Source organism: Lontra canadensis, unplaced genomic scaffold (assembly GCF_010015895.1).
Source record: "Lontra canadensis isolate GAN:19392208 unplaced genomic scaffold, GSC_riverotter_1.0 scaffold12, whole genome shotgun sequence".
Classification (NCBI taxonomy): domain Eukaryota; kingdom Metazoa; phylum Chordata; class Mammalia; order Carnivora; family Mustelidae; genus Lontra; species Lontra canadensis.
In genome coordinates, this window is record NW_022631006.1 from 18,219,870 (window position 1) to 18,243,959 (window position 24,090).

General features: G+C 40.2%; 1 protein-coding gene across 1 annotated transcript in view; it reads left to right on the forward strand.

Annotated features, from left to right (window-relative positions):
- The window catches only part of ZNF106 (zinc finger protein 106), a 71,024-nt gene extending 51,066 nt beyond the window's left edge, over positions 1 to 19,958 (forward strand). Inside the window, exons 11-22 of the mRNA XM_032856733.1 lie at positions 1,699 to 2,479; positions 2,823 to 2,878; positions 3,427 to 3,572; positions 4,942 to 5,076; positions 7,343 to 7,459; positions 10,188 to 10,379; positions 10,834 to 10,896; positions 11,575 to 11,694; positions 12,208 to 12,279; positions 13,075 to 13,146; positions 15,475 to 15,621; positions 16,047 to 19,958. Of these exons, the coding sequence (XP_032712624.1) occupies positions 1,699 to 2,479; positions 2,823 to 2,878; positions 3,427 to 3,572; positions 4,942 to 5,076; positions 7,343 to 7,459; positions 10,188 to 10,379; positions 10,834 to 10,896; positions 11,575 to 11,694; positions 12,208 to 12,279; positions 13,075 to 13,146; positions 15,475 to 15,621; positions 16,047 to 16,103 (1,958 nt within the window). The 3' untranslated portion in view covers positions 16,104 to 19,958. The remainder of the gene's footprint in view (positions 1 to 1,698; positions 2,480 to 2,822; positions 2,879 to 3,426; positions 3,573 to 4,941; positions 5,077 to 7,342; positions 7,460 to 10,187; positions 10,380 to 10,833; positions 10,897 to 11,574; positions 11,695 to 12,207; positions 12,280 to 13,074; positions 13,147 to 15,474; positions 15,622 to 16,046) is intronic.
- The last annotated feature ends 4,132 nt before the right edge of the window (positions 19,959 to 24,090 follow it).

A 24,090-nucleotide genomic window follows, 5' to 3' on the forward strand; every position in this document is an offset into this window, starting at 1 on the left:
GATCCCAGGACCCTGAGATCATGACCCGAGCCGAAGGCAGCGGCTTAACCCACTGAGCCACCCAGGCACCCTTCTAAGCTATTTTTAACGTTACCTGAAGTTTGTATAATTGTAGTGGTGCTATATTGACAGTTCAAAAATAAACTGGCACTGTGTGATCTGAACAGAAAAAGTCTGAAGAATTACCCTAGATTTTGCTACCTGTTATAACACTAATCTAGATATCTATCTTGAATGTATATTATCTTTCATCTGGAATTTTGTTGCTGTTGTGTGAGTAGTATTCAATATTTTTTTTAAATTGGCAAAGAAGTATTATAGTGACTTTTTAAGCTAAGATTTTTTAAAATGTCTTTTATTAGATTTCTTCCTCTGCAAAATAATTCATGTTCACTGTAAAAAGATCGAAGACTGGGCACCTGGGTATCTCAGATGGTTAAGCATCTGCCTTCAGCTTAGGTCATGATCTCAGGTCCTAGGATCGAGTCCCACATTGGGCTCCCTGTTCCACAGGAAGCCTGCTTCTCCCTCTACCTCTCTCTCTTTCTCTGTCTCTCATGAATAAATAAATATATTCTTAAAAAAAAAAAGATGTAAGAATAAAAATTAGGTGTTATTTTGTTATATATTATTTCAGTCCTAAATTATAAATGTTTGTGTGTTATCCATAGACTTTATACAAAAGGAAAATCAGTCTGTTGTAATCTTCTTTCTACTTGATTTCTCATGATCATTTTCCTGTCATAAAAATAATTCATCTGAAATACTTTAATTTTATTAGTTGAATAATACTTGAGGAGTTGCATAATATGGATACAGTTATTTATAATCTTCTTTGAATATTTGCTTTTTATCCTTTTTTTTTTTTTTAGTATTCTTTGTAACACTACATTGTGTATGTCTTTGAGTATGTCTGTGATTATTTCATCAGTTTAAATTCCTCCACATGAAATAATAACTAAGTCAAAGAAAATAGACATTTTTAAGTCAGCGGAATTTTTAACTACGGTTATGTAGCCACACTGGCTGATGTACTGGTAAAATAGCATTGTGAAAACATCGGAGAAATTAAGGTTAGCCAAGTAGATATTTAAATGTCTACCAAGAATAAAACATGATGTTAAATATGTGAACATGTCAAACAAGAAAGAAAAGAGATTGGTAGAAACAGTCTGTGCCCATAAAGAGGTTTTTTTTTTGTTTTGTTTTGTTTTTTCCCCATGAAGAGTTTTTGTGTGGTATAAGACATGCATGTTATTTGTGAGATCAGTGCAGGGCCAAGTGTAGTAAGTGCTATCGTAGAAATTTCTGTAGGTTGTGGGAAGCTGAGGGGTGAGATAACCGCTTTAACAATTGTAGCTTTGTTCACATATCACTGAAAAGTCATTATTTGGTAGAGATTCAATCATTGATAAATAATGGCAGTTTATGGGTGCCTGAGTGGCTCAGTGGGTTAAGCCTCTGCCTTCGGCTCGGGTCGTGATCCCAGGGTCCTGGGATCCAGCCCTGCATCGGGCTCTCTGCATGGCAGGGAGCCTGCTTCCTCCCTCTCTTTCTGCCTGCCTCTCTGCCTACTTGTGATCTCTCTCTGTCAAATAAATAAATAAAATCTTTAAAAAAAAATAATAATGGCAGTTTATAATGATAAACAGCAGACACAAAAGAAGATGCAATAATTTTTTTTCCTTCTCAATTTAGGCGAGAATAGTGACAGTTGTTCAGTCTATCCAGTCATCACTGCAACATTGTCCTTGTCAGAGGTCACAGAAAGTTTCCACGAGCCCAGCCAAGAACTGAAGTTTTCCACGGAGCAAGGAAACACCAGGAACAGAGGAAATGCGCCCTCTTCCCAACCAACTGATCTTCCAGGCATAAATAAAGAAGATGAAGAGCCAGTCAAAGGCAACAGCGGGTCTGAGGCCTGTACCAGTTCTTTTCCAAGATTGTCGTTTGTTTCTGAAACCCCCGTAGAGAGGGAGCCCCACTCTCCAGCTGACCAGCCTGAGCAACAGGCAGAGTCTACCTTGACATCGGCTGAAACTCGGGGAAACAAGAAAAAGAAGAAACTTAGGAAGAAGAAAACACTTCGGGCTGCTCATGTTCCTGAGAACAGTGATACTGAACAGGATGTATTTACTGCTAAACCTGTAAGGAAAGTAAAGACCGGAAAGTCAACTAAAGGGGGGAAGGTGACAACCTCCACCTGGGAAGATAGCAGAACTGGCCCAGAACAAGAGAGTGTCAGGGATGAGCCAGATAGTGACTCGTCTCTGGAAGTTCTAGAGATCCCTAACCCTCAGTTGGAAGTGGTGGCCATTGATTCTTCTGAATCTGGAGAAGAGAAACCAGACAGCCCATCTAAAAAGGATATTTGGAACTCCACAGAGCAAAACTCCTTAGAAACGTCTCGTTCTGGCTGTGATGAAGTTAGCTCTACCAGTGAGATTGGCACTCGTTATAAAGATGGTATCCCTGTAAGGTGAGGATGTTGTGCCAGTCCAGTCAGAACAGCTTTTACCCTTATTCGTTTCTTAAAAGATAGAACTTTTGATTATGAATCACTGTTTAAATGAATCAGATGAAAAGGAAATCAGTAGAGATTCTGGGTATGGAAGAATCAAACCTTGCCAATGGAGATTTTCTGCTTTCTCATTTGTGTTGTAAATATTTACTGTACTTACATTTCCTTTCATATAGAAATTCCAGGTGGAAAAACTGATTGCTTCTATCACTGCTGTGTTGCCCATTTTATATCAGGAAAATTTAAGTTTTACAGCCTCCTATTCACAGGTGCTAAAAAGACGTTTGCTATTATTTTGTAGTGTGGCAGAAACTCAGACCGTGATCTCCTCCATAAAAGGCTCAAAGAACTCTTCAGGTATTGTAAATTAGCTACAGAAAAAGAGGCTTGTAGATATTAGAGCCAGGGTTTAAGTAAGCCTATAGAATGGGGTTGGGGGGGTGATTGTCAGCAAGAGGATTGCTTTGACCAGCAATTATGGTATCTGTAAATCCCAAATCTGGCCTTTTTAGTTTCTTATTCCCATCTGTCGTATCTGTTCAGCTAACGACTACTAAGGTTTCATTGCCTCCCCGGGGTTTTTGCTTTGAGAAGGAACTGCATAAAGAATAATGTCTTATTCAACCGAACAACTTGGCAGCAGAAGAAAGGATATGGAGAGAGATTTGGTACTTTCCAGGTTCACTCAAAAAATAAGTATCTTTTCTCCTATGTGTGAGACCTTCTCTGCCTTCTCTTGTTATAAAGTCTTTATAATGAAGATCATTAATGAAAAATGTGTTTTGCTAGGGGAACTAAGTTTTAAGGAGAATCCAGGGACCACTATAATCTGTAATGGTTTTGATTTTTTAGTATCTTTTCAGACAAAAGCAGGCACATCTCTGAAACATACTCTTGTTTTCCAGAAATATCTTCCGAGCCAGGAGATGATGATGAGCCCACAGAAGGGAGCTTTGAGGGGCACCAAGCCGCAGTGAATGCAATTCAGATATTTGGGAACTTACTGTACACCTGTTCAGCAGATAAAACTGTCCGAGCTTATAATCTGGTGGTGAGTTGGTAAATCAGTTGGAATGTTTTTGCAGGACTCCAGGCCACACTCTCTTAGACAGTAGAGGAATCCATTTTCTGTCCAAAGATGAGGTGAATTTTAGACTAGCTGTAGATGAGGTTGATGCCATGGCTTAGCAGGGTCACTGGGGACTTAGCTTCTTCCTGTCTGTCCATTCTGCTTTCTCTGGTGTCACCTCTTTCTAAAGCTAGTTCTCCTCCTGCTCACAGAGATTTCACAAGGCCCTGGGGTTTCTTTTTCCTCCCAACCCTGTAAAAATGGGTCCTATGCTAGACCGTGAACAACTGATTGGCCAGCAGTAGGGCTTGGCCAATCGGGTTCTGGTCCTCGTGTTGCCGATGAGGTCCTTCATGTAGCTGTGACATAGTAGGTTAGAATGAGTATCAGGGAAGTACTAGAGGAGGCATTTTTCCTCACAGTTGATTAATTGTCCCAAGTTATTAAGGAGAGCAACAGTGGTCTTGTACCCAACACTTAGTATAATCTGATGCTCATTGTCTCAGTTTTCATAGAATGAACTTTTCATGGAATGAGTTTTGAATTTGGTGTGTGTCAAACTAATTTTGCTTATCAAAGGTGATAGCCAAGAAGCTTTAGGAATATTTCATTGTCCGAACAGACACCACGAAAGTATTTGAAATTGCTGAAGTCTTGAAAGTCAAAAGGTTAGATAATGGACCATGAAAATGTGTTCACTCTAGGCAACAGGTGTCTAGGTTCCATTAGGCTAGTGATGGGAAGGGGCAACAGGGACGACAGAAGGAAGGAAGCAGTGGTACCAGGAAATAAGAGTGTAACATTTGGGGGATTGGCTCTAATTCTAAATTGCAAGATAAATGTATGTATGCACATTCTAAGTGGGTCTCCATCTTTGCACAAAGGTAACATTTAGGATGCTCCGCTGTGAAACCATCCCTGGACCACTGCGGCCCGTGATGGCATGGGACACATCTCTGAATGTTGTGGAACATTCATAAGTTACTGATGAAATGCAGGAACTTATTTGGGAAATCAGTTGCAGTTTGGATTTGTCAGAGCTTTGGTCCTAAGTTGGAGAACCTTGCCCCATACATTAATTAAAATTCTGATCTATCTTACAGCAGATCGCCCTAAGTATTTTTGGAATGGCTTAGATAACAGAGTTGCAGGTACTTAGTTCATGTGACTGTTTACTGGGCATTTAGTAAACAGATATTTACGGAGCACCCTTCGTATACCAGGCACTAACCGAGGCACTAAGGATACAGCAGCAAACTGTGTGTTTTGGCATTTTTGCTGTTGTGGAGGAAATGTGTTCTCTAACGCTTATGTATCTACAAGTAATGATCTGATATGTGCTTGACTTTAGAGTCGGAAGTGCATTGGTGTCTTTGAGGGGCACGTCTCCAAAGTGAACTGCCTCCTGGTTACCCAGATCTCCGGGAAGAATGCTGCTCTTTACACTGGTTCCAGTGACCATACCATTCGCTGCTATAATGTCAAGGTGAGTGAGTCCAGAGAAATCAGAAATGATGTGAGGTGTGCAGTGGCATTTTATCTGAAAAGACAATGTATGTACCTTAATTAAGAAACACTTTTTTCTCTCCTCCACAGAGAGGGGAAAAGAAGGAAATATAAAAAAGAAGAAAAAGAATACTTTATTGCTAAACAAATGTTAGCCATCATCTGCGTTTCCAGCGAACTGTAGTCTTTTTGCTGGTGGGAGGTCCTGCCTCAGTGTTGGTGGCCCCTGACAGATGTGGGGGTGGTTGCGGCAATTTCTTAAAATAAGACCACAGTGAAGTTTGCCTCCATAATCGACTCTTCTTTTCATGAACCACTTCTCTGTTGCGTGTAGTGCTGTTTGATAGCGTTTAACCCCCAGTAGAACTTCTTTCAAAATTGGAGTCCATCCTCTCAAACCCTGCCGCTGCTTTATCAACGGAGTTTACGGAATGTTGTTTTTAATCTTGTACCTTTCCGTTGGAGTTTGTGGGTGACTAGATGCTTGTCAGCGACCACTCATATCTCAAAAGGACTCTTCTTTTTTTACTACATTATGTATCTGATTGCCCTATAAAAACTATGAAAAGTTCTCACATGAGTTAACCAGAGGCAACATGAATTTTAACATTTGGGCATATTTACTGTCTTTTTCCTTTATTTCACAGTTTTATACGTGGCATTTATATTTGTAATTTTATGGGAGAAAATTGAATAATTTTGGAGACTGACTCTTTATAAAAGAAGGTTGGGAAAAGAGGTCAAAAGCTTTGACAGCCTATAGCTTTTTTCTTTTTTATTTTAACTTTACTTTCTCAGTGTTCCAAGATTCACTGTTTATGCATCACCAGTCTATAGCTTTTATCACCCTACCCACAGCTTGTCCATCCTTCCAACCATCATGATTTTAACATCTGTTTCCAGTCCTATCTAAAAGCTATACTTGGGCCTTTCATTGGTTAGTGTCATTCAGTAACAAATCTTGAGTGCTCACTGTCTTACTAGCAACAGGGCCAGATTACCTAGGTAACTAGAATTGCTAGTATAACCCAGGTCGGGAAATTCATGGAAATCATTTCTTGAAAGTGAGATCAAACAGTACTTATTTAACCTGGATATGCATTAGAATTAGTAAAGAAAATTTTTTAAAAAGATTTTATTTATTTATTTGACAGAGATCACAAGTAGGTAGACAGGCAGGCAGAGAGAGAGGAGAAGCAGACTCTCTGCTGAGCAGAGAGCTCAGTGTGGGGCTCAATCCCAGGACCCTGAGACCACAACCCGAGCTGAAGGCAGAGGCTCCACCCCCTGAGCCACCCAGGCACCCCAAGAAATTTTTTTTTTAAATGCACATTCCAGAGCCTACTGAATTAGAATCTCATGGATTGAGGAAGAAGCTTGGGGTTCTATATATTTTTAAAGCTGCTCAGCTAATTATGGATCAGCCAACCCGGCACTGGTTTGAAGGAGGCGTGTCTATTGAAGTAGACAATCAATTACAGGCAAGCACATACATGATTAATAAAAGTGTCAAATATACAACTGTAATCTTTATTTTCCTTTTTAGATGTCAAAGGCAGCTTTACTTTTGGCTACTTCATTTAAAAGTTTAAGACCCAGGGGCGCCTGGGTGGCTTAGCAGGTTAAAGCCTCTGCCTTGGGCTTGGGTCATGATCCCGGGGTCCTGGGATTGAGCCCTGCATTGGGCTCTCTGCTCCGCAGGGAGTCTGCTTCCTCTTCTCTCTCTGCCTGCCTCTCTGCCTACTTGTGATTTCTGTCTGTCAAATAAATAAATAAAATCTTAAAAAAAAAAAATAAGTTTAAGGCCCAGTCCTTTTTTTTTTTTTAAAGTTTATTTATTTTTTTGACAGACAGAGATCACAAGTAGACAGAGAGTGGAGGAAGCAGGCTCCCCACTGAGCAGAGAGCCCTGTGTGGGGCTTGATCCCAGGTCCCTGGGATCATGACCTGAGCTGAAGGCAAAGTCTTAACCCACTGAGCCACCCAGGTGCCCCTAAGGCCCAATTCTTAGCACCCTTTGAAGAATTTCTACATTCCAAATTAGGAGCATGAGTGACATTATTAGAGTCGATATTTGTTTATAGCTTGAGGGTCTTTGGCCAACTCTAAGATAATCTTCTACAAGATAGAGGATGCTACATTTTCTTCCTCACAAAAATCGTTTCACACTCTGCTATAAGAAGGATTGCTTTCACATTTTATTTGCTGTTAACCTCTGCTGATTAGGTGTTGTCTACTTTTGTCAGACACGAGAGTGTGTGGAGCAGTTACAGCTGGAAGACCGGGTTCTCTGCCTCCACAGTCGATGGCGAATCCTCTATGCAGGACTGGCAAATGGCACTGTGGTCACCTTCAACATCAAGGTCAGTGTCTGGCGGGAGAACACTAGAAAGTAGTGTGTGTGTGGAAAGAAGGAGAAGGCAGACATTTTCCTGTTTTCTTGTGTGAGAAAAAACAGAATGAGTTGCTACTCAAAAACTGTTATCTTCTGGTGTAAGTGAAACAAGATCCTTCATTCTGTCTGCTCAGGCCTAAGTGTGCCAGGACCAAAAGGTAGCTCTACTAAATTAAACCAAGCCTGATGATTTGGGGCCAAATAATGAGTCATGGGTTAAACTAGTCTATCTCATTTTAAGAATGACACCATGAAAAATTAGCTTAAATTCTTTTGAGTATGACATTGATGTGGTTTGGAACTGATTTAGGGTTTCATGAGGATAACCTATTCTGTAATGTGAACCCAGTCATAGGTTTGCTTTTTGTTCATGTGGCCTCATTCTTTCCTAATCCAAACGTAAATTCATTTGTTGAGCAAACCTTTACTGAGCATTTGTTATGTGCTAAGCCTCAGGTTAAAGCTCAGGAAGCGAGGAGGGACAAGTTCTTGATAGCTCTATATGCTTTGTTAATGTAGGTGGACTTCCAACTTGGTGGGCCTTAAAGTAAGAGAGATAAGATCCAATTTGTATTTTAGAGAAAGTCATCCTGCAGTTGATGATAGGAAAGTACTGGTACTAGTAGAGGCAGGAAGATCATTTAGGAGGCTCTGTCGTAGAAGATGATGGGAACGGTAAGTCTAAGAAGGAAGAGAAGAGAATGGATAAAAGATGTAAGAGGTAGAGTTGATGGGTTTGGTTACTAATGAGTTGTAGCTCTATATCCCCAAGGTCATCTGGTCATCTTTTTCTTTCTTTTTTTTTTTGAGAGTGAATGCATGAGTGTACTGATGCAGTAGGCAGGCAGAGGGAGAGGGACAGAGAAAATCTTAAACAGGCTCCATGCATGGAGTTGGACGTGGAACTCTATCTCACAACCCTGAGATCATGACCTCAGTTGGAATCAAGAGTCAGGTGCTTCACCGACTGTGCCACCCAGGTGCCTCATGGTCATCTTTTGACAGCATGCTATGGTGTTTATTGTGTTATGCCCAATTATAGTATCATTCATATGTTAGGAATACCTACCAACTCTCCTTCCACATGTGAGCTGGAACCACTGCTTATAAGGGATACGATAAAATATCTCATGGCCTCTGCCTTTAAGAAGCTTAAAATCAAGTAAGAACAATCTGGTCCGTAGATAATCAAGTGCCAAGTTATATGGGTCACTTGATAGGAATAGATCACAGAAGGGTCATTAGTGAAAGTTGTTGCATTCTATATGTGAAGTGTTAAAAGCCTACATTAGATTTGGCTAGGGCAATAGAAACGAAGAAAGAATAGATTTAAAAGTTTTTAAAGGATAAAACTTGATAATGACCTCATTCCTTTTTTTGGGAGAGTAATGTTATCAAAGGTGGATAGAAGTTAGGAGCAGGACGTTTGAGGCAGGGTGAGAACAAAAAATTCAAATGGAAATGGTCCCTAACTGGTTGATAAGCCCCAGAGAGGATGGACCTTGACAGAGAGATTTGAGAATCTCTGCAGACATGGGAATTTTGAAGTCTTATGAGGGCTGGGCCGTTTTTGGTTTGGCCACACACCTAGAATGCAGTGCTTCTGAGATCTCAACAGAAAGCCAGGTTTGATTCTCTGTGCCTGGCCCTGAACTCCCACCAGCCTGTCTCCTGAGCACCTAAGGTGGTTGGAGTCATTGCTTAGCCCTGGACACTCCCAGCTCCTGCTTTGTGCTTAGTTTCTGGGAGTTTCACCACTTGTGTGCACCTTTCCTTTTTTTTAATTAATTAATTTATTTATTTATGTATGTATTTATGTATTTATTTATTTATTTTTAAACTCTTTTTTTTTTTTTTTTTTTACATAATCTCCACCCAATCTCTACATAGGGCTTGAACTCATGACCCCAAGATCAAGAGTAGCATGCTCCACCTCCTGAGCCAGCCAGGCACACTCCCCACACCCAAAGATCCTTTTTAGAAGTTTTGGGGAAGTGGGAGACTTTAGGAACAAGACTGGTATGGGGATGAGGGAAGTAAGTCTAAGATCTGAGGTTAAGGAATGTTTGGGAATTCAGGATGTGACCATGCCACTCCGACTGATGTAAAAGTCTTCTGTAGTTCACTAAATGATGTCATGAGAGATGACAATGAACAAGAAATCAGAAGAAATTGAGAATAACAGAAAGGTAGAGAATGAGAGACTCTTACCAAAATTAGACCTCAGTAAGTAATTCTCAGTGGAGAAATTTGGAAATGTGACTAATTGCAAAATTTTTGATGAGAAAAAAATCAGGGAAAGAGTTTTTGGGTCTAAGGCATGGAAGATATGTTAGAATGTGAAAAAAAAAGTTGATCATTTATTATCATTAATGTAAGGGAAGTGAGAGAAGGCATAAAAAGAGAATCAAGTACTAATTATGATCAGATACGTAGTTTAAAGTTAGAAATGTGTTTATAATGCAAGAGTTTGCTGTGCCCCCACTGGATTGGGGGAGGAGGGAGTCTTGGACACAAAGAGAGTTGGAATGAGAATGGCAGAGGTTGGGAAGTTAAAGACAGGGATGCAGTATGAGAACTTAAGTACAGGTAATAGAATTAGAGAGTTCGTATCAAGGTAGTGATTTGGGTTAGTTGATTTTGACATTTAGCAGCTGACTTTCCTTTACTTCATATAATGGTGGCTTATTTTTCAGAACAATAAACGACTTGAAATCTTCGAATGCCATGGCCCTCGGGCTGTTAGCTGTCTTGCCACAGCACAGGAAGGAGCCCGAAAGCTGCTCGTTGTTGGGTCTTATGACTGTACCATTAGTGTTCGTGATGCACGGAATGGACTCCTCCTCAGAACTCTGGAGGGCCACAGCAAAACCATTCTTTGCATGAAGGCAAGTACAGGGCAAGAGAAGAGGAGTGGGTTGTCTGGCACACATAGAAGGGTTTGAGTGGCATTTCCCTTGTCGTCTAGTGCCTTGTTTAGAATACATCATCTTGAAAAGAGCAAGGAGATTACAGTGCTTGGGTCACTGTACTGTATTTTAATGTATTAACAGAGAGGTGTATTTTATTGTAGAATGTAGATATACTTCAAAGCCCTCTTGGCTATTTCACAATCATTCTGAGGAGGCAGCAAACCCAATAATACATTTTCGATTCATCCCAGTACCTGGCGGTAGGACAGAAGTTTCACTTTAGAAAATTTGAGGAACTTATTATTTTGTCCCTAGTTCATGCTCATCTCAAAGTAGGTTATAAATTAGAATTCAACAATGTGCTTTACAGGTTACAGAGAAAACTCAGACCCTTATACCAAATCTAACTCAATGAAATTTTTTCTTTAAGGTGGTGAATGACCTTGTGTTCAGTGGCTCCAGCGATCAGTCAGTCCACGCCCATAACATTCATGTAAGTTGTGTTGATGTAAAGAAATCTTTAATGGAATGATGGTGAAAGCTTGAAGGATTCCTCAGACCTCCTGCAGTTCAAATTAAAGCACTTTTTCCAGTGAAAAGCTTAATAACAGTCTGTACCTGCATGAGCTCTTGGAAGGTAGTGAGTAATCTGGAAATTCTGACCTGATCAACATTTTTAATGGGGGACAGATTCAAAGTTATGTAAGGTTTAGTTTGTCTCATTTGAACTTGAGATAAATTGAGCAGCTGAGGCTCCAAGAAAGTGGGTATTTTATGTAGTTTAAAATAGAACAAATAAAAACAGCCAAGAGACTGCTCAGGTTCAGAGGCAGCTGTGGGAAGCTCAGTGCAGCCTCAGGGACTTGTCCAGGTGCAGTGGGATGAGAAAAATGGAAATACGTCAACACCTACAAAATACATGCAGATAGAGTTGTGGGCCCTCCCTTTCTGTGACACCAGCTTCTCTCCGTCACCGTGCATTTCGTATATGTTGTATACCTGTATTGTGATAAATGCTTGTGTGAGTACTTGAGCTGTTAAAATTAGTTCAGCTCCCTTATTGTACAAGTAGCTTCGGAATTACGACTTAGGGAATAATGGAACCAGAAATCTCAAAAGTCAGAAGGAATCTTGAAAATCAGTCTAGTGACTTGTCTCTTTTTGGATGCAGACTGGTGAGCTCGTGCGCATCTATAAAGGTCACAATCACGCAGTGACTGTGGTGAATATCCTAGGAAAAGTGATGGTGACTGCTTGCCTGGATAAATTTGTTCGTGTCTATGAATTACAGGTAGAATTTAGATCTACTCTTTTGCTTCAACAATTTGGGGAGAAGATCTGCCTGGGTTAGGTGTTAATTTTTTTTTTTTAATATAGTAAGGTTGAGGGTGGGCCCAGAAATCTGCATTTTTCAGAAGACCTCTAGATAATGAAGTAGATGGTCCGGGGACTACACTTTCAGAAAAATACTCCGAGGCTTGTGGTGAGGATCAGGTCCATACCAGACGGTTACAGGCTGCAGCGGTAGTCTCTAAAGCCTGCCTAGTGCTCCGTGTGCAGTTTCAGGTTGGGGACTTTGACACGACACAGAAATTAGTTCTCTCATTTTCAATGGCCAGCGCCTCTTCTGAGGACTTACTAGAAAGATAGTCAGATTACGTTTCTGTGAAAATGCTCCCGGTGCCTCACCGTAGTGTCTCAGGTATGGTTTTAATCCTGCCAGAGGCCTCTGTGTTTAATATGCTTATTAAACACAGGGTATGAGTAACCTTAATTCTCTTTCTGTTTTGTTCCTCCACCTAAGTCCCATGATCGACTACAAGTTTATGGAGGACACAAAGACATGATTATGTGTATGACCATCCATAAAAGTATGGTGAGTATTATTAGCCATGTCACATATTGCTTTAGAATATGTTCACTAAAAACTACAAACTGATGATAATGTTCCTCTCTATCACTCCCAAAGATGATATCTGTTTCTGATATGCCTCGTTATTGAATCCTTTATCTTTTGGTGTAGTATCACTGAGAAGTAACCCAGTGACATTGTTGAATATTCTCTTTGCTATATTGATAAGTGAAGATAATTACAATAAAATCTGATACCCCCATGAAAGAGAAAATTTAAGACCTGTCCCCTAAAAATTGAGTGGTGCTTTTTCCAGAGCCATTACGATCCAAACAGAACATTGGAATGGAGTCAGGAGACCGGCCAGTATGGCGAAGCAAAAGCAGTCCTAAAAGTAGAAGCTAATTCACTCAACCCTCCTGAGCCTTGATTTATTTTATTTTTAAATTATGGGGTTGAGGCAGAGTGGATGTTTATCAGATTCTGAGCAGTAGCACCCCTTGTAGCGATGGAACGCAGCTGGCTCCCGTGTAATGCGTAGTGTAGCGTGCCGTGCTCAGGGGCCCGGGGTCCGGGGGCCTCCAGCCCTGCACTGCTGCTCTCAGCCGGGCTCTCAGGAGTGGCTCCCTAAGAAGCGGAGCTTCACAGTACCCACGCTAGAACATACTTAGCCATGGTAGGACTCAGGGCTGGCTTTGGTTTTGGTTTGTGTTTTCTTACAGCCAGCACAAAGAGCTTTTGACACATATTTTGAGGATGTTTAGTTATTGATTTTTTTGTGTTTTGTTTTGGTCTAATATGAGAAACCACTTTTTCCAGATTTATACTGGCTGTTATGATGGCAGTATTCAAGCTGTGAGGCTGAATCTGATGCAGAATTACCGTTGTTGGGTAAGGAGTGAAACTGTTCTCCTAGCGAGACTTAGGAGTTGCTTAATGCTAGGCTAATTTATAGATCTTCATTAGCATCAATTAAGCATTTTTATATTTGAGCATCAACTTTTTGCCTCCCACTGGAGGACAAGGAAGCTTATTTTTATTGTTTTATTTTTTATTTTTAAAAAAGATTTATTTATTTTAGAGGGAGGGGGAGAGAGAGAGCACGAGAGCGAGCATGAATGGGGGGGGGGAGAGAGAGAGAGAGGGAGAGAGAACCAAGCAGACTCCACACTGAGCATGTAGCTTGACATGTGGCTTGATCTCACCACCCTGAGATCACAACCTGAGCCAAAACCATGAGTCGGATGCTTACCCAACTACGCCACCCAGATGCCCTAAGGAAACTTATTTTTTTAAAGCTATTCATAAAATGTTTCCATACTTCTTTTGTGAATAATCTAAGATTAGATATAAAGTGTGTCTACATATTATCCCCTCAGAGGTCATCTCTCTGATGACTTTTGCTTGTTTTATTATAAATCAGTACATTTTTACAAAAATATCAGTTGTTACCGAAGTACAGTTGACCCTTAAACAGTGTAGGGGCTTAGGGGTACCAAATCCTGTGCAGTTGAAAATCCACATATAACTTTTGACTCCCCAAAAGCTTACCTGCTAAGAGCCTCCTCTTGATCAGAAGCCTTACCGATAACACATATTTTGTATGTTATGTGTCCTATATACTGTTTCCTCACAATATGATAAGCTAGAGGGAAGAAGATGTTACTAAGATCTAAGAAGTGGTACCTGGCTTCTTGACATGTGACTTGATCGCAGGGTCATGAGTTTGAGTTCCATGTTGGGCCTGGAGCTTACTTAAATAAGTAAGTAAAATCATAAGGGAATGAAGATACATTTACAGCACTGTACTATATTTATTGAAAAAAGTTCACATGTAAGTGGACCTGCGCATTTTGAGACCATGTTGTTCAAGGGCCAACTGTATGTGAAATAAAACGTGGAAGTGCTTATTTTTGTGACCTGCCCACTGTCCTATACTCATGTATTCATGGTTTGGTTTGCTTTTTGGTTTTCTCAGTGAAAGACACAAAATATAGTACAGCAGGATCTAGAATACAGAGGGTTAATTCACCTAGAGAAATGGAGAAAATACCATCTGGTTTTAAGGCTGGAGGGGATGGAATAGTGCTACAGGAAAAACTAAAATTTGCGTTATTTTATAGAAATGAACCTGTTAGAATTGTAGGGTTTAAGACAGACAAGCCTGGAGGGGAAAAAAACAAGACAAAGAGTCTTGATGCTTTCTGATTAACAAGTGAAATTGAGAATTGAGCCACATTTTTAGTAAAGTCGGAATTAAAAAAAAAAAGGGGGGCGCCTGGGTGGATCTGTTGGTTAAGCATCCAGCTCTTGGTTTCAGCTCAGGTCATGATGTCGGGGTCATGAGATTGAGCCCCAAGTTGGACACCATGCTCAGTGGGGAGTCGGCTTGAGATTCTTTCCCTCTGCTTCTCTCTCCCTCTCTCCGCTTGCATGCTAAATAAATAAATAAACGAATAAATAAATAAATAAAATTTTTAAAAAGAAAAAACAAAGATTGTTATTCAAGTGATGAAGATTCTCTGTAAAGTCAGGCTTCCAGGGTGTAGTTTTCTTTGTCAGACATATTTATTTTCAAGTTCACGAGTCAGCAGTTCTCAGAATTGTGAAACATAGCCCCTTCAGTATTATAGAGAACTCTTACCCTTTTTTTTTTTTTAAGATTTTATTTATTTATGTAGAAAGCAAGCAGTGGGGAAGAGGTGAGGGTGGGGAGGAGAGAGAGAATCTCAAGCAGACTCCCGGCTGAGCATGGAGCCTGACTCAGGACTCCGTCTCACGATCCTGAAATTGTGACCTGAGCTGAAATCAAGAGTCAGATGCTTAACTGATTGAGCCACCCAGCAACCCCCTTTTATAATAAATGGACTAAGGAACTCGTTTTATGATGGCAAGATAAAAAAATAAACGTGGCTTAAACTGAATTTTATGGTAACATGTCCATCAGTATTTGCTAACCTTTTCCTCTAACAATGTGGCTATCTGGGTGCCTCACCTTCTCAGTAGAGCAAAGTGTTGAGACTTTCCAGTCACCTCAGAATATTGGTGATTGATGTGGGTGCATCCAGCTTTGTTATATTTTCTAGCCAAGAATTAAAGAATAAGGGGCTTGCTTTTTACTTCTGCAGTCCGTACAGGATATGAGCGAGGACTGCTCTAATTGTGATTGCATGGTTCCTGTACTCTTTCCCCTTACCCTTTCATTGCCTTTCTCCCTAGTGGCATGGCTGCTCTCTGATATTTGGTGTTGTGGATCATTTGAAACAACATTTGCTCACTGACCATACAAATCCAAACTTTCAAACTCTGAAATGTCGCTGGAAGAACTGTGATGCTTTCTTCACTGCAAGGAAAGGATCCAAACAGGTACATGAGTGGGACCAGAGGCCGACCTGGGGTCATTGGACTCCTCAGAGCAGGCAGACCTTTAGGCCTTATTAGAATGTTCAGAATTACAATAAATAGAGTTTAGGGATTTTCCTTTTTATTATTATTCAGAGATTTGGGGAATAGCTTAATGAGGTTTCAAATGATGAATTAGGTTTTTGAGAGTTTTTGAGAAAGAGTCTTAAGAGAATGTTTTTAAATGTTTCAAATCTAATAACTGGACCTGGAGGATTATTACAATATTTTTGTGTGAGATAAGAACTCATCTTTAAGTGCACAGTTTCATATAAATCGCCTTCCATGTATGGATCTTAAAATGTACCCAGGAAGCTCTTCTTGGCTTGAATTTTCTCTTGTCTTACTACCAGCTTTTCTCTCACGGGCCCTTTTCCCTTTATTCCTAGGATGCTGCGGGACACATTGAACGACATGCTGAGGACGACAGCAAAATTGATTCGTGAAGTTTTTTGCCTCCCATGTTGGGAAGTTATTGTTTGAACTAATTTTACATTGGCCCTTCTCAGAGGCCACAGTCTTCCCTTCCCCAGAGAAGCAGGGAAGGAGAAAATAGTTACTAGCCAGGCTTACCACTAGTGTAAGCCTGGGCGGCTCTATGGGATGATAGATACACTTTAAGTTCTTACTGGAGGTTTGTCAGATTTAAACAGATTTTAAGGAACCATACTTCTCTGGGACAGCATGGAACATAGTAATCTGTGCTACTAGTATTCTCCAGATGTTGATTAAAGATACAGATCTTAATTCAATACCCAGTCTGACCCTAATCATATCTATTTTTTTATTGCTTTTAGTTTGTGATTTTTAGTTTATGTTCTTAATGATGGTTTAAACCGTAGTCCAGCTTTTACGTACAAGTTTGTGCAAATGCTAGATTTTTAAGGTCACTTTTAATTTTTTTAGTTCTAATAACTGGGTATTTAAATTAGAAGCAACTAGTTTCCTTTCTTAACAATTATGTGCAGTGTGTTTCACTATTCTCTTGCCTTGTAGATGGACAGAGCTGGCTTTATATGCCAAAGGGACACACAGTAGATTTTCAACAGCTAGAGTGACTGCTCTGCTGATTATATTTTAGGAATTCAGCAAATCACATAATGACAGGTCCTCACTGACAGCATTTCCTATCAGACATCTATGCACATTTGGCTGGGAGTGCTCAGTTCAGGACAGTACACAGACCTAACATCTACCTTGCAATGTTGCTGTCAGGCCCCGGGCGCACACGGTGTAGGTATTGTCAGGCTGTTTGAACTGGAGTGTAGCCTTTATTTCCCTTTCCAGTTTCTGACTCTCTAGGCCTCTTGTGGGTGTGAAACCCCTTAGTTTGCTCCATTGCCAAACCCTCTCCGTTCCGCTCTCTGGCTGTGCCTAGACTCTTGGTAGCCATCACATACTTCCTCTAGGCTCCCTGAGTGCTTATCCCCCACCTGCAGCACCCAAGATGGGGGAGTTAAGATAAAGCATCTGCATACAGTCTTTAGGATCTCAAGCAGGCTTCTTAGAAACTGATTTCTGAAACTGGAGTCTTGCCTTCACCTCCCTTCTAGCTGGCAAAGAAGAGTAAAGTATGAGGAAGGTAAAGACTCAAATTTTCCACTGAGAACAACCAAGTTAACACAGCCTAGTGAGACTGCTTTGTTTTTGGAATTTCTCTGGACTCTTGAGAGAAGCTGTAGAAGTGTTGCTTTCTAGCCTTTTGTTTCTGGATTCTCAGAACTAGGAAAGAGTCTCTAGAGAGCTAGAAGGGAGAAGAGCCCAGTGCCACATATGAGACTTGGGGATGTGATGCATACTGTTTTCTGGGATTGCAGAGCACACAGGTTTCTCCAGCCCTGTTTGTGTGCACACATCTACTCACAGCTCTTCACTCGGGCTCTGGGGCTGGGGACTTCACCCAGCTTTATGGATGGATTTCAGGAGGGTATGATAGTGAATGCAAAGCTAAGTATGTGTTCTTTTTTCCAGGAAAGGCTCTAGCAGTTCTTACTGGAACCATAAACAAAGAACTAATCTAGGAGGTACTACCAAATAATGAATGGCCCCACAGACTATTTACTTCTATCCTTATGAACAAGAAAACTTTTTTTTTTTTTTTGACCACACTATTGATAGTTGCATGATACTTGAGAGAGAACAGAGCGAAGATTCTCTTGCATAAAATGTATCTGTGCTGTTTCTTTATGAGATTCAGAAGCTTTCTTATCTCTCCTCCCCATTTCTTATAAGGATGACCTGAGCAGTCAGGCTGTTGTGTGGGTTTGGGAAGGGTAATTTCCCAGGAAGGCGTATTGGAATTTATTACTAAATCTGGTGTTTTACTTGGGTCCGTAGTGAAGCCACATTCCATGGTGACTGGGCAGTGTGCTATGAAAGTCTTGCACGCTCTGTTGCATGGGTGCCCTTCTGTCCTGCCCGAGGACATGTCTGAAAAGAGGAGAGAGGTGGAGCTTTGGTACAGCAGGAAGGGGTTTTGTGAGGTGTTGGGCAATCGTGGGGAAGGTATGAGCAGACTGATAGAATCAGTAACAACTGATTTGGGTTTAATTTTGGTAGAATTGTGCACAGTCTTTCTGCCTTTGTGTGTGCAGCTGTGACTGTTCCTTGTATGTGTGTATGGGTGTGGGCACCTATACTTGTAATACTTTTCCTCATTTCACAAACTTTTTTTTTTTTTTTTTGAAGCCATGGTAATACCGTCTTTCTTTCAAGAATTTGTAAAATTCTTTTAACCCCAGGTTGGTGTGTTATCCTAAATGCGCGGTTCTAGCTGTCTATTTAGAAATAAAGGCACCATAAGCATCTTGGCTGCTTATGGTTGTGTTATTGCTTTTAAGAGTCTTGAAAGTTACGCAGAACTTAGGCTGCTTTCTGTCTTTTACAGTGTCTTAACTGATTCTAGCCTTCCGTCTTCCCTTAGAGAGGAGCTGTGGCTCAGGTTTTTGTGTTGACTTGGTGTTTAGTACTTAATGAAGGAAGGGAAATGTTCCATGACCTGATGAAACCCACCTCGTTTCTTATAAGGGGTTGGAGGCCATTACGAGAATGTTATCCTTAGTTGCCTGTGCCTACTTCTAATGGCCGGAAGCCAAGAAAACCATAGTATCCGTCCTTTGATGTGCATATGCTAGCGTTTTAATGACCATTTACGGCAAACTATCAGTCACTTCAAGTTTTTTCCTAAAGTTTTTAATCAGGTTCAGAATGTGTTTTAACACACTCCTCTGCTGAGTGATAAAGCAGTTAAACACATAAGGGCAAAGAATTATCTCCACCTGATGTTGCTTGAATTTGAGGGAATGCCATTGCTACTACACTCCTGCTTTTGTGGGGGAAACTGTTTTCCTGCATCAGAAGTTAGCAGTTGAGTGTTTAGCTCCTGACCTACCTATAATGTATAGGCAATATCATTGCTGTTTAAGTGATCATTTGCCTAACAAAGGGGCTTTTTGGTTTTGGTTTTGGGGTAGATAATATAGTAGACACCTTTAGTGACTAGGTATGTGGATGGTGTGGTGGGAGTAGATGTACAACACTTAGTGGAATGGCATGATATATTTTATGGAAGAGAAGTCACTGGAGGGGAGATCACAGTATATTGTGAAGTGGGATTTAAACAGCACATACCCTCTGGTTTGTGCAAACGACTGTAATTTGTATACGCTGACTTTCAAATTTTGTTTCTGCTGCCAAAATGAGAGCTCCTAGAACTGTTACGAAGGCCATGCCTGCCACATTGGAAAAACTGTGATTTCATCCCTGCCCAAAATCATCATGATCTTCAGGATTTCAGAGTGACTGATAGAGTAGAAGCTATGGTGGAGGTGATTTGGACTATACTGAGTTCCATGTGTAAGTGGATATGAAATCCTGGTGTAAACCAGACATAGTGCTTATTAGACAATAATCTCTAACCTCACCTCCAGGCCCCAAGTATATGGCCCTGCTGGGTCACATGGCAACTAAAGTTTCCTAGATTTGCCTTACAGTTGAAGGTAGTAGCCCAGTTGAATTGGTGGGGGAGGAAATCAAGGAGGAAAGCTGTTGAAGAGCTTTTCTCCTGCTTAAAAGAAATATATGCCCTAGAGCTGCTCCAGTACTCTTGGTATCTGAATTTTTTTATATATTGAATATGGATTAGAAGAATGAAATCAGATGACATTTGACTGCAAAAATGTTTATAAGCAAATAGCTTAGCCTTCTTACATTTTGGTATAAAGCTGTGAACTTCATAACTTTGTAAAGCAAGATATAAAGCAAATTCAAGAGGAAAATAAAGTACTTTTACTAATTGTTTACTTTTGCTACCTTATCTGCATATTAATAGCCAACCCTTTTTTCTCCATGTTGTGATAGATAGCAAGAAGGAAATTGGGTGGAAGGCACGAGATGGCTATAGATATACCACATACCATGGTCCGGATAAGTTTGGCAAACAGCTACATTTAAGGATTTGTCCAAGGTCATAAGACTGTTAGTGAAGGAGCTAGGATTAAAACTACATCTTTGGGGTTCAAGATGGCTATGTAAGAAGATCTTGAATTCACCTCCTCCACAGAAAACAAATTTACAGCTATATAAGGAATAATTTTTCTCTGCAGATGACCTGGGAACTAGATTAACAGCACCTCCACAACAAAAGAGAAAAGAGATGCATTGAGACAGGTAGGAGAGGCAGAGACTCAGTCTCCTTCTGGATCCTACCTGAGGTACCACGACCCACTATCAGGAAGGGATCCCATAAATACAGAGCTTTTTATCGGAGAGTGAAGTGGATATGCCCACACTTCAGGCATCCAGCCCCTTGTGTCTGGAACCAGAAAGACAAGCTCCCAAAACACATGGTTTTTAAAATCAACAAGGATTAAGTTCAGGGGAACCATAGAACTGTAGAGAACAAAGAACCTGCTCGTAAAGGGCTCACACGCCCATCCACTCATCCTGAAATCCACTGCAAAAATAATTTGAAAAGTACCTAGACTACAACTGAGGGAGAGACCCATTTGCTAATCCTAATGTGGCTGTAGGACACTTCTCACTGCATTGAATTTCTCTGGGAGCGGAAGCACTGGCTGGTGCCTTTTTTGCAATCTCATTCTAACTAGCTGGTAACAGAGCTGGTGGGCACCATGTTTGGGGCCCTCCCTTTAGCCTGCCAGCAGTAGTAAGCATACTTCTTGTCCCACTGAACCTATGCAAGCAGCCACACCACAACTGGGCCAAGTGAGTATATTGCATCTGGGCTGGGCATGTTCCATGTCCACCCTCCCCCCTTTGCAACAGTCGTGCCACAACCAGATGGACTCAATAGATAGGTACGGAACATTCCATTCAAGCAGCAGAATACATATTTTTATCAAGTGCACATGGAACAATTTCCAGCATAGATGAGCTGGGCCGCAAAACAAGTTTCAATAAATTCAATATTGAAATTATATCAAGCATCTTCTCCAACTACAATGATATGAACCTAGAAATCAGTTATAATAAGAAAACAGGAAAAACCACAAAAATATGGAGATTAAACAACATGCCACTGAACAGTCAAGTCATTGAAGAAATCAAAGGAGATATAAAAAAATACCTAGAGACAAATGAGAACAGAAATATGAGATACCAAATCTATGGGATACTGCACAGGCCTACCTCAAGAAAAGATAAAAATCTCACATAGTCTAATGTTATAGCTAAAATAACTAAAAAAAAAAGAAGAAGAAGAAACAGGTCCCTGGATGGCTCAGTTGGTTAAGCGGTGAACTCTATAGATTTTAGTTCAGGTCATGGTTTCAGGGTTGTGAGATTGAGTCCCAAGTCAGGCTCTATGCTGGGTGTAGAGCCTGCTTAAGATTCCCTCCCTTTCCTCTTCCTCTCCTCATGTGCACGCTTGCTCTTAAAAAAAAAAAAAAAAAAAAAAGAATGAAGCCCAAAAAGTAGAAGGAAGAAAACAAATATATTTATATAAAAAATAGAGACTACCAAGATAGGAGAAAGATAAATGACTAAGAGCTCCTTCTTTGATAAGATAAAATTGACAAACCTTTAGCTAGACTCACCAAGAAAAAAAGAGGACTCAAAATCAGAAATGAAAGAGGAGACCTGATACCGATACCACAGAAATACGGAGAATTGTAAGAGACTAATATGAACAATTACACACCAACAAATTCGGTGACCTGGGAAAGAAATTTCTAGAAAAACCTGCCAATGCTGAATCAAGAGGAAATAGAAAATCTGAACAGACTGATTGCTCCTAAGGAAACTCAATCAATAATCAAAAACCTCCCAACAAACAAAAGCCCAGGACCAGACAGCTTCACTGGTGAATTCTCCCAGACATTCAAGGAAGAATTAATACCAGTTCTTAGCAAATTCTTCCCAAAACACAGAAGAGGAGGGAACATTCCCAAACTCATTTTACAAGCCCATCATGACCCTAATACCAAAACCAGACAAGGATGACACTAGAAAATTATAAGCCAATATTCCTAATGAATATACATTCAAAAATCCTCAACAAAATACTAGCAAGTCAAATTAAACAATGCATGAAAAGGGTCATACCCTGTGATCAAATGGGATTTACTCCACTGATACAAGGATGGTTCAACATTTGTAAATAAATATGATTAACTACATTAACAAAAAGAACAATAAAAACATGTTCATCTCCATAAATGGAGAAAACGTCTTTGACATAATTCAACACCCATTTATGATAAAAAATCTCAAAAGTGGTGGGTACAGAGGGAACATACCTCAACATAATAAGCCATATATGACAAGCCCACAGCTAACAACATAGTCAATGGGGAAAAGCTGCAAGCTTTTTCTCTAAGATCAGGAATGAGACAAGGATGCCCACTTTCACCACTTATTCAACATAGGTATTAGAAGTTCTAACCAAAGCAATTGGCAAGAAAAAGATATAAAAGTCACCCAGATTGGAAAGGAAGAAGTAAAACTGTCACTATCTGCAGATGATATGATATATATATAGAAAGCCCCAAAGACCCCACCAAAAAACTTAGAATAAAAAGAATTCAGTAAAGTTTCAGGATACAAAATCAATATATAAAAATATGTTGCACTGCTGAACACTGATAATGAACTATCAAAAATAAATACAGAAAACAATCCTATTTACAACTGTATCATGAAGAATAAAGTGCCCAAGAATAAATATAACCAAGGAGGTAAAAAACGCATACACTGGAAACTATAATGAAAGAAATTGAAGACACAAATAAATGGAAAGATATTCAATGCTCATGGATTGGAAGATTAATATTGTTACGATGCCCGTATTACCCAAAGTGATCTACAGATTTCAGTGCAATCCCTGTCAAAACCTCAATGACATATTTCACAGAAATAGACAATCCTGAAATTTTTGTAGAAGCACAAGAGAGCCCCAAAACCCAAAGCAATCTTAACAAAGAAGAGCCAAGCTGGTTACTCCCTGGTTTCAAACTGTTCTACAAAGCTATAGGTATCAAAACAGAATGATACTGGCACAAAAACATACCCAGGTCAATGGAACAGAACTGGGAACCCAGAAATAAACCTACACTTAGATGGACAATTAATTTCTGGCAAAGAAACAAAGAACATACAATGAGAAGGGACACTCAGATACACAGTGTTGGGAAAACTGATCAGCCACATGCAAAAGAATGAAACTAGACCATTATCTTATGCCAAACATAAAAATTTACTCGAAACGGATTAAAGGCTTGAATGTGAGACCTGAAACCATAAAATTCCTAGGAGAAAACATAGGTGGTAAGCTCCATGACATCAGTCTTCACTTTGATTTTGTGATCAAACTCCAAAGGCAACAGAAACAAAAACAAAAATAAGTAGGACCCGATAAGTTAAAGGGTTTCTGCACAGCAAAGGAAACCATCGTCAAAACTAAAAGCCTGGATGGCTCAGTGGGTTAAAGCCTCTGCCTTTGGTTCAGGTCATGATCCCACGATCCTGGGATGGAGCCCCGCATCAGGATCTCTGCTCAGGAGGGAGCCTGCTTCCCACCCCGCCCCTCTCTGCCTGCCTCTCTGCCTACTTGGGATCTCTATCAAATAAATAAAATCTTTAAAAAAAAAAAGAAAAGAAAAGGTAACCTACTAAAATGGCAGAACACAATTGGAAACAATACATCTGATAAGGGGTTCATATCTAAAATATGTGAAGAACTCACACAACAACAACAAAACCTATTAAAAAATGGAAAGAAATAGACATTTCTCCAAAGAAGACATTCAGATGGCCAGGAGGCATGTGAAAAGATATTCAACATCATTAATTATTAGGGAAATGTGAATGAAAACCACAGTGAGTTATCACCTCACATCTGTCAGAATGGCTATTATCAAAAAGATAAGTAGCAAGTGTCAGTAAGGATGTAGAGGAAAGGGGACTGTCAGAAGC